Source organism: Sturnira hondurensis, unplaced genomic scaffold (assembly GCF_014824575.4).
Source record: "Sturnira hondurensis isolate 20B ecotype Veracruz unplaced genomic scaffold, ASM1482457v3 Scaffold0017082, whole genome shotgun sequence".
Classification (NCBI taxonomy): Eukaryota; Metazoa; Chordata; class Mammalia; order Chiroptera; family Phyllostomidae; genus Sturnira; species Sturnira hondurensis.
In genome coordinates, this window is record NW_028089713.1 from 1412286 (window position 1) to 1423114 (window position 10829).

Below are 10829 nucleotides of genomic sequence, written 5' to 3' on the forward strand. Positions count from 1 at the left end.
TGGGCAGTACGCCCCGCCCCCAGGAGCCCACCACAGCCCGGCCGCTGGCCGTTCTCCGTGAGGGAGTGAATGGATGTGTAAACGAACGAATGAGTGTCAAAGGCTCCGTTAAGGTCTTTTTGCCAGGTACACTCTGCCCAACTCTCAGAGAGAGGAACGAAGCCTTGCATTTTTGGGGACCAGTTTGAAAGGCTAATGTGGAGCGGGGAAGATTGGGCAGCAAGAAGGCCCTGGAAGGAAGAAGTTGTGGAGAAGCTTTCTTAAATTAGGAAGAGTTGGGGAGCCCCAGTCAGCCTCTGTGGCTGCTGAACCTGGAGGGGTGTGGGGTACGTGGCAAGAAGACATGTCTGAATTTTTAACACACCAGAGAAGAGAGAAATGCCCCCCAAACCCTGGCAAGCTGTCTTTTCCGGGAGGTTCTTGCCTCTGAGCCCTGGGCTCTCAGCTTCTCATCTTGCCCGTCTTTGACTAACCCCTGAATCGGGGCTCTGCGGACAGCGGCAGCCCATTACATGCTCATTTCCAGCTGACCTGCCACCCACTCCACCCTGGTCCCCTGAGGACAATAGGGAGGCCACGTTGTGGGGAGGCCTGACCCCCACCCCCACCCCCCACCCCAGAAGCCCTGCTGTGGCCCAGCACTGACAGCCTGGACCGCTCACCCTCACCGAGCTTCTGCTTCCTGCAGCCTAGTGGCTGGGCCGCACTTTCCCGCATGGTGCCAACGCAGAGGCAATGCCTGCAACTCTGGGGGCACTAAGAACAGCGGCCCTTGCGTAACTGCGCTCTCTTCCCCCTTCCTTTCCCCACACAGGTAGACTACGAGCCTCCCGGGTGGCCTGACTTCAGGAACACCAAGAGGGTCCCCCCCTCTCCCTCTCAAATGTGCCCTGCGTTGACCCAGTACACAGCGGATGACATTTCTGCCACCTGACTCCCTGCTTTGTACCTGTGGTGAAGCACAGATGCTCTGAGTGCAAACACTCAGGGAAAGGAGCACATCATCACACTGCCCTGAAACACCTGAGCAAGGGGATCAGGAACCGGTTGACAGCGAAGTCCTGAGGGAAGGGGAGGTGGGACGGTGCGCTGTGGGGCAATGTGGGGAAGCAAAGCTGGTTTCCAGGGCAACACTGTGCCCTGGAACGGATGTTAACATCCGTTTACACGGTCAAGACATCTGTGCACGTGACAATGCTGAGGGTGAGTTTGCAATTTCTGACCCACAAGTCGACCGAGGCTGGGAAAGGCCTAGAAAGTAGCTGACAGAGCCTGGACTTAAACCCGAGTCTTCCATGCCATGCTGTTCTTCCAAGGGGGGCCTGTGTAGGGTGTGTGAGAAGACTGGTGCTGGGTCTCAGTCCCAGCCAGGCTGGAGGGGGTGGCCAGCAGGGAGCGCGAGGCTGGCTGTGCAGAGCCCTGTCTCAGGAAGCAGGGGCGAATCGCTAGTGTCTAGAACATGGGCCCCCAGTGGTTCCTCTGCTGGTGTTTATGGGATCTCCAGAGGCTTTATATTATGACTGCAGCAGGCCTCCCGAGGCATCTGCTGCAGCCCATTCATTGCGGGGCCCCAGGCCTGGCACTGTGCTTGGCCCTGCGAAGGGGCTGGATGTTGCTGCTGAAAGGGAACCAGTGCTGGAGGAAGGCGTCACTGCACAGTCCTGTGTCACTGCACACAGGATGGCCTGAGGAAAGGGACCGGAGACTGTGAGGGGGCTGATGTGGGACTGTATGGGGTGACAGAGAGACAGATACCGAGAAGTACCAGAAGGCGCTGAGTGGAGCAGCAAGAGGCTCAGGAAAGGGGCCGGGCTGGAGAAGGGCTGAGTCCAGTGGGTTACCCTGTTCAGGCCTCTCTTCTCTCCTATCTGTGTCTTCTCACCTTATCGCTCTGGAGGACACTTGATGCCCACAGGGGGCTTTCTTGTCCCAAGGCCCAGGGACAGGCAGGAGGGAGGCATAAAGAGAGAACCGGCAGGAAGGAGAAGCTGGGGAGATGTGCCCTCCCCACATCTCCTGCCACCCCCTGGGCAGTGTTATGAGCCTGTCACCCACCAGGGGGACCAGGGAAGGGCCCAGATCGTACCAGGGGATAGAGACCTGTTCCACAAACGGCGACGCCACACCTCAGGAAACCGCGTTTGGATCCCCGCTGCCCGCCCTCCCAGCTGCTTCAGCAGGGCGCCCCCTGGGCGTCCCAGAAATCAGCCTGAACGAGTCTCTTTAGAACAGCATACTGTCGCTGAGAAAAGGGGTCTCCCGTGCATCCTAGAGCCAGACTGAAATACACTAATCAGCCTGGCCACTTAGTGGGTTGGTCAAAGGCCCCTTCTAGGAAAGTTGGTCATTGGTAATTTTTAAATAATAATAATGTCAAAACCGTTCTGGCGGCACAGATAGGGGGACCTGTAATTGGAACACTGGTCCGGCCCCTTTGCCACTTCCCAGGGTGACCCTCTGAGCCTCAGTTTCTTCCACTATAAGATGGGGCTAGTGGACTTTGCCGCATGACACTGCTGTGCAGTCGATGTGATGTTCCAGCTGGCCCTCCTTTCTCACTCACTGGGATCTTCCCTGTCACCTGCAGTCCCCCGCCCCGATGCTCACCCCTCCCTGCTGGCTCCCCAAGACAGCATTGCCAAGCCCAGAGAAGCATGCTGTATAGGAGGGGCGCAGGGGCTGGTGCCAGCTCCGCGACTTGCCCCCAAGGCTCTGCCACTGTTCCTGCTGCAGCTCCCTCCAGGGTGACTTCGGAGGCTGGTCCGGAACAGCTAGAGTGACAACATGACGGGAGAGTCCTGCCCCTCAGGTTACAGATCAGGAACCCGGCCCAGACAGGGAAGGAGGGCAGAGTAATGCTGAGCTGGGATCCAGTTTCTTGACTCCCAATCCAGGCAAAGCCAGTGCAGTATCATTGATCTGCCCTCCTCTGCTCCTAGGTTCAGAGGTTAACTCAGGTCAATTATAGGAAGAGCCCCATTCCCAGGAGCAGCCCCAGCCGTCCAGGGAACCCTCCTTGGGAAGCCTGAGAAGTGTCCCAGCTACTCCTTGCCAGCTCTACACGGAAGGTGCCAACAGGGAGGGAGGGCAGGGCGCCAGGTCCTCCCCCTGCCTGGTGGTGGCTCTGCTGGAGGTGCCAGCCCCACCAGTGTGCTGTGTGGCCTTGAGCACACCGCTGACCTTGTCAACCAGGTGCTCTGTCTTATCCAGAGGACACACGTGATCACCTTGACCTGGCTTTGCTGTGGGCAACTTCTCTGGCCCAGAAGACAAGGGGCTACTTGGCTTCAAAACAGGGGGAGGATTCCAGTAGTCAGGCATCAGCTGTCTGTCCTGCCTTCCAGCCGCCAGGGGTGGGGAAACTTACTGCTGAAGCCCAGCCCCTTGTCACCAAAGACAGAGTGACCCCAGATTGAAATGAGTGACCCCAGGAGGGGTGCTGACATTCTGCTCACATCTTTGATGCACGGATCCCCCTGTCTCCCCTGGATGACCTCTGGTCTGGAAAGCCTAGGGGAGAGGACAGAGCACAGAACTGAGGGGGAGTCAGGCGTCAGCACACCGCCCCACCCCACAGGGGCAGGCAGCCCGGCAAGAGGACAAGAAACCAGAGACAGGGCTCCCTTGTGGAGCTAGGGCAGGCTGGGGACTACAGCTGAAGCCAGGGCATTAGCGAAGGGTGACTTAGATTGAGGAAGGGACCAGGGCAGAAGCAGCCCCCTTTAGCTGGGTCACCCCAGCACTGACACCCCAGCTGTTCGGGGCTCTGTGTAATGGCTGGGGGTCACCAGAGAGAGGAACAGCCCAGCCTGTCTTGGGAAGATCCCATCCTAAGGCACGACTGATTGCCTGCGGATTCAGGTCCGGGCTGTGCCAGGTGCCTGGGATCGGGTCCTGGCTCGGTGGGTGCTGGGCTCCCAGGGAGGGCTCCCTGCAGGTTGGCTGGACTCGCGGTTCTGTTGGCCTATGGCCTCTCCCCCAGTTCTCTGCATGCATGGCTCTGTCCTGTCATTCAAGTGTCAGCTCAAATGTCACCTCCTCAGAGAGGCCTTCCCTGACCACTCAGTTACCCTCCCCCAGTTCTGCCTCCTTACCCAGCTTTATTCCCCTCATTTCACTGAAGTGGCCCCCCAGAAGGTAAGCTCCAGCAGAGCAGGGGACCTGCCTGCATGCTCACCCCCAAAACAGGGTCTGGCTCAAGAGATGTCTGTTGAGTAAGTGAACTAAGGGGGAGTTGGGATGAGTTTTGTGATATTTTTCAACAAAATAATAGATATATAATTCACATACCAACATTCATCTGTTCAAAGTGTAGAGTTCAATACTTTTAATATGCTCAGAATTATAAACCCATGACCACAATCTAAATTTAGAGCTTTCCCATCACCCCAGAAGGACACCCACACCAGTTTGCAGTCATCCCCCGTTCCTCTCCATGCCCCACCCCCAGCCCCAGGCAAGACTCATCTACTTTCTATACCTACAGATTTTCCGATTGCGGACTCTCAAATAAATGAAACCATACAGCATGTCGTATTTTGTGTCTGCTTCTTTCACTCAACATAGTGTTTCAAGGTTCCTCCACATTATAGCATATGGCAGTACTTCCTTCCTGTTTATGACTGAGTAACAGCCCACTGTATAGATGTACCACATTTTGTTGATGGACATTTGGTTTGTTTCCTCTTTTTGGCCATTATTAATAACACTGCTATAAATATGCATGTACAAATTTTGTGTGGACATATGTCTTCATTTGAGGCATATACCTTGCCGTGGAGTTGCTGTGTCATATGGTAACTCCGTGTTGAGATGGATTTTTAAAGCAAGAAGCATGTCTGGTGGCTTCTGGCCCAGGTTTGTTGTAAGGTGGACAAACTGCAAGGTGGACAAGCTGCAAGGTGGACAAGCTGCAGGGTGGACAAGCTGCAGGGTGGACAGGCTGCAAGGTGGACAAGCTGCAAGGTGGACAAGCTGCAGGGTGGACAGGCTGCAAGGTGGACAAGCTGCAGGGTGGACAGGCTGCAAGGTGGACAAGCTGCAGGGTGGACAAGCTGCAAGGTGGACAAGCTGCAAGGTGGACAAGCTGCAAGGTGGACAGGCTGCAAGGTGGACAGGCTGCAAGGTGGACAAGCTGCAAGGTGGACAAGCTGCAAGGTGGACAGGCTGCAAGGTGGACAAGCTGCAAGGTGGACAAGCTGCAAGGTGGACAAGCTACAAGGTGGACAAACTGCAGGGTGGACAGGCTACAAGGTGGACAAGCTGCAAGGTGGACAAACTGCAGGGTGGACAGGCTACAAGGTGGACAAGCTGCAGGGTGGACAAGCTGAAAGGTGGACAAGCTGCTGGCAAATGAGGCAAGGCTTTCTAGATGGGAGACCAACCAAGGGCCCAGGTCAGAGGAAGGAATTGGCTTTTGCATTGTGTCCCCATGGGGGCCAGCATCTTACAGAAGCAGGTCTGAGAGGAGCCTGGGGAGCCTTGCACAGGACTCTGGGTTTCATGCAAGGGGCAGGAGAGGGTTGGAGCTGGGTCTGAGGCAGGGCAGGACCTGCAGAAATTTGAGAAAAAAGGAAGATAGAGAAGGAGATGGTGACTAGGGCAAAGAGGGGAAGAACTTAAAGAGGCTTTAGTTAGTAGGGTATATTCAGGGGAGAGGGCAGGGTGGGGCTGAGAGAAGACTGGGAAACCCCTGAAAGCGACTTTCCACCCTGATGCCTTTGAGATAAAGGGGTCTCCCAAACTGCCCAGGTGGTTAGACAGGTCCCCAAGAAACCAGGAAAGAAACTCTAAACTTTTGTCTGAATACACCCTCCTCCTCTTTCTGACAAAGTACATACTGATACACTCCACCTGCCAGGTGGCTTTGTGTTTTACTTGAACTATTTTCTGCTCTCCTAAGGAAGGTCTACCCCTGATTTTTCTGACCCCTTCTCCCTCTTGGCCTGCATGTGGTGACCTCCTTCAACATCTCTCCACCTAGAAGGGAAGAGAGTGAAGGAGGGGAGGGAGGCCTCGGAGGGGCGGGAGGGAGGGAAGGAGAGAACCTGTGTGCACACTGGCCCTGCCCTGAGCCAGGGCTCCGGTCTCCCCTGCACCCACCCTGACACCCAAGGCTTTCCACACCCAGTCCCTCCAGCACATGTCGCTGTGGAGGCATCCAGAAACTCTCCAGCCCTGGCTGTAGGTCTGGGGCAAGAGGCAGGCAGAACTGAGACAGAATCCTGAAGAAAGAAGAGCTGCCTTCGGGATTCCCTCTCTCCAGGGCTCCGCACCGCCCCCCTCAGCAGCTGGCCCTCTCCAGTGTTCAGCCAATCCCCCACTGACAAGCACTAGCCGGGTGCACAAGCCAGTAATCACTTAAGCTGAAAAGCACTTGCAGGGAGGGGTCTTAGCATTTTAACTGAGATGTGGGGAGGCCCCAAGGAATCAAGCTTTAGAAGCTGGTTTCGGAGCCTGTGGAGGTCGGTTTATTGGGGTGAGTTGGGGGATGGGTAATCATATCCAGGCCTAGCTAGGTGGTGACCACCACTTACCCACAGGTCAGCCCTGTGATATCCCCCCACTTCCACTGGAGTCTGCTTTGCTCTTAACCAGAGGAGAGGATCTTTGCGACATTTCGTCTTCGGGATGGAAAGACTGAGGTTCAGAATTTAAACCTGAAACACTGACAGTACCTACTGTCCCCACCCTGCCCTATCCCACCCTCTGATCCCAGCAGGAAGCCCCAAGGGCCCACAGCTTCCTTCCCAGGTGGGTCAGCTGAGAGACAGCCCAGGCCTGTGCCCAGGAGTGCAGGCTGCAACTCACACCCCGCAGAGTTCTGGTTCTCCAGACAGACACCTGGGTTCAGATTCTGACTAGGCCTCTGAACAGCTGTGGGACCGGAGGCAAGTCTCTTAACCACTCTGTGCCTCAGCTTCCTCGAACTAGTATTACTCTTCGGGGTTCTCGTGAGGGTGAAATGGGCTCATACAAGTGAGGTACCAAGAACGGTGCCTGGAACTGGCCAAGTGCTCCACACAGTTAGTCACTATCGGCACCATCACCATGTTTCCTTTCTGTGAGGAGCCGTCCTGCTGTGAGACCCTTTCCACTGCTTGTCCAGAGCCCCCTGTTGAGTAAGGCACCTAAAGGGAAGTTCAAAGCAAGGGAAGGAGAGACGGTCCAGCCAGACGTGTATCTCTGTCCTTTTCACGAGGCAGTGCCCTGCCATTTAGGGTTCCACTCATTCCCCTTCTGGTGCTCCGCACTACCCGTGTTCCTAGAAAGTTCCAGGTGAGGGGGCTTTTATAAATCAAAACACAAGAACAAAAACAGAAGAATACCTTGATAGATTTCTAATCAAACCTCTAGGCAGATCACCTCACACCTGTCAGAATGGCTATTATCAATAAATCGACAAACAACAAGTGTTGGCGAGGATGCGGAGAAGAGGGAACCTTTGGGCACTGTTGGTGGGAATGCAGACTGGTGCAGCCGCCGTGGAGAGCAGTATGGAGGCTCCTCAACAGATTAAACATGGATCTAGCATGTGACCCAGCGGTTCCACTCCTAGGTATTTATCTGAAGAACCCTAAAACACTAACCTGGAGGTTCGTGCACCCCTATGCTGACTGCAGTGGGATTTACAGCAGACAAGGTATGGAACAACCCCAGCGCCCATCAACTGACTCAGGATAAAAGTGGTACACATATACAATGGAGTATTACTCGGCCATAAAAAAGAACAAAAGTGCCATTTGTGACAACCTGAAGGACCATGGACCTAAAGGGTATGACGCAAAGTGAAATAAGTCAGACACAGAAAGACGAATATCACGTGACTTCACATATATGGAATTTAAAAAATACACAAAGAAAACAGAAATAAATTCATAGATACAGAGAAAAACTGATGGAAGGGAGCCTGGGGAGGATGGGTAAAAAAAGTAAATGGACTAAGAGACAGAAATTGGGCCCTGGGCAGGGAGCTCAGTTGGCTGGAGCATTATTCTGACATGCCAAGGTTGCGGGTTGAGTTCCTGGTCAAGGCACATGCAAAAGTCAAGCAATGAATGCATAAATAAGTGGAGCAACAATTGAGGTTTCTCTCCCTTTCTCTTTCTTCTTTCCTCCCTCTCCCTCTCTAAAATCAATAAATATTTTAAAAAGTACAAATTGACAGTTATAAAAATAGTCACAGGATATAAAATACAGAAGAGGGAAAATAGTCAAGAATATTGCAATAACTGTGTCTGGTGCCATATGAGTACTAGACATATAAGGGTGATCATTTTACAAAGTATATAAATGCCTAATTGCTATGTTGTACACCTCAAACTAATATAATATTGTATGTCAAATGCAATTGAAATAAATAAATACATAAATACACCTCTAGACAGAATCAGAATGGATCCTGAGTTTTTAAGACTGTCTGAGTCCCACATACACCCGGTCCTGCACGGACCCACGGAAACACTGGGAAAGGAGGGATGCTTCTCAGGAGGAGAGGTTTCTGGTTTACAGGAGGATTTGGTAGTGGGGATAATCACTCCCTCGTCAACAATTAGGGAGTTTTATCATTTGGTGGCTTAACGTGGGGCCATCGGGGTGGCACCTGTGCCCCTCTGGCATCAGCCATGGAGCGAGGTGGACGCTTGTCTAGCAGTGAGTCGAAGACGGCTGCCCTTGCCCCAGACCGGCCCTCCAGAGGTTTCTCTGAGATAGCCCAGCTGTGGTTTTGTTCCCAGGCTGTCTGCCTACTTGAGCCCAGGCAATCCAGGAAACCACGCAGCCCAGAGCCAGGACTAGGAAAATCTCCCAGCAGCTTCTGGCTTGCAAGTCATCTATCTTCTGTTTTGGGTCTGTTTTCCCAGCTGCACTAAGCCAGTGATCCTGCCACCTTTCCAAAGGGCTCCTTGAAGGTGGCTCTGTCCAATTTGAGTGGGAGAAGAATGCTCTGCAATGAAACCCTAAAAGGCTCTCAGGGCCATGCCAGGCACTCCAGACACCAACCCTGGGCAGAGGCCAGGGAGGTTTAAGGGGGGGGGCGGTGAGGGAGGTTGGGGGGGCCCTGGCACAGGGAGAGAGGGTCACCTTACCAAGCTATAAGACACCCTGGACCTTCCCTACAAGGCCCCAGTGGGGAGGTCCTGTGTGTCTCACAGGCAAAAGGGCTCAGTCTCCAAGGTCCAGGGCAGGAACCCCAGCCCCTTAGGAGCAGGACCACACAGGACCCACCGGTCTGTGGCCACCTGGGGAAGGGGGCAGCCTGAGTCTGGGACCGTTGGTGTGAGTGGAGCCTGGCCCAGCGCGCTCCGTCAGGGCTCAACCCTCTGGCACCTCACAGGGCTCCTGAGGTGACACTCCCATTCTCCTTCCACCTCACTTCCAATTCCACCCGCCCGGCAGCAGGGGCTAAGGACAAACGTCAGACCCGCTGTGCAGGAGGGGGAAGCTCCCACCTTTGCAAACTGCATTGCCCATCTCCCGTGGAGTGGGGGTGGGGTGGAGGAAGCGGGGGAAGCGCTGGGTTTACCCCCTCGCAGGGGTGAGTGAAGGCCAAAAAACAATCCAGAGACCACCTTTGGTCCCGAGGGAGAGTTTTGCACGGAGAGCTGGGGTGGGGGACAGAGGCAGCCTTTCAGCAAGGGGGGCACAGCAGGCAGAGTGGGGAGAGGTGGTCGCAGCCCAGCACTGCGGGGACAGTGAAGAGCGCGGTGGGAGGGAAGGGTCCGCGCGGCGAAGGCCGGTACTCACGTCCGCTTGAAGACGCCCCCGATGATGCTCCCCAGCAGGAGGCAGAGCTGCTGCGAGAAAAAGACCCAGGAGATCTGGGACAGCGAGCTGTGTGTCTGGCAGCGCAGGTCCAGCAGCGTGGGGCCCAGGAAGGCGATGCACAGGCCGAAGCTCAAGAAGACGCTCCAGTAGGTGAGCGTGGGCTGCAGGTTGCGGCGGAGCAGCCCGGACAAGCGGCCGTCGCACCCCATGGCCCCGGCTGGTGGACGGACTGGCGGCTGCCGGCCCAGAGCGTGCGGTACCCGAGTGGCGCCCGCCCGCAGAGGGCCAGCCGGGCGGGGGAGGCCGGCAGCTGGGCGGGCGGGCGGGCGGGGGGGGGGGGAGGGGCGGGGCCGGGAGGGGCCGCCTGGCAGGGGGCCCCGCCCCGGGCTCCGGGAGGTGGGGGTGGGTCTGCGGCCAGTGGGCCGAGAGTCCCCGCGCGTGCCGCTAGCTCCCTCCCGCTCGCATCAGCTCTCCCTCCGCCCGCGCCCGGAGACCAGCCCGGAGCCGCTCTCCACCCCCACCCTCCTCCCACCCAACTCCCTGGCCCACCAGCGTCCTTACGCAGCCTCCCAGGGGCGGAGGGCCCTGAGTGCCCATTTTAGAGCCGGGCACACCAAGAGCACCAGCGGTCCTGAGTGTACAGAGAGGCGGGAGAGCGAGGTCTTCTAGGGCTTCGCCTGGGCTTGGGGGAGCTCCAAGCTCTCCCCAGACGCTAGTCTGGCCTGGAGTTTGGCGGTAGGTAGAGGAAGCCCCTCACAGACGGACTTCCAGCGTCTGAGAGCCACCCCACCCTATCTTTCCCCAGAATTGAAGGCGAAATCTCCTCATATGTTTTATATTGGGAGGGTATCCATGGTTTTTATTAGAACCTCAAAAGGTTTATTGCCCCTTAGGCAGAACACCCCAGACACTGTCCATCTTCACCCAGCACTGTGAAAGGGCCCGGAGCCCGTTTTCACCTGCTGCATCTTATCTGCGCCTTGGCCAGGTGCTGGAGGGAGGGAGGATTCTTGGTCCAAACTCTGTTTCTTTCCTTCCTTTTTAGGGGAGGGGAGAGGACAGAA

At 55.8% G+C, this 10829-nt stretch overlaps 1 protein-coding gene across 3 annotated transcripts in view; it reads right to left on the reverse strand.

The window, feature by feature from the left end:
- Nucleotides 1–10058, reverse strand: part of SLC60A1 (solute carrier family 60 member 1) — a 29046-nt gene extending 18988 nt beyond the window's left edge. For all 3 annotated transcript variants that reach the window (XM_037067087.1, XM_037067086.1, XM_037067085.1), the window contains exon 1: nt 9745–10058. In XM_037067087.1, coding sequence (XP_036922982.1) covers nt 9745–9974 — 230 coding nt within the window. In that variant the 5' untranslated portion in view covers nt 9975–10058. The remainder of the gene's footprint in view (nt 1–9744) is intronic.
- Nucleotides 10059–10829: the final 771 nt, after the last annotated feature.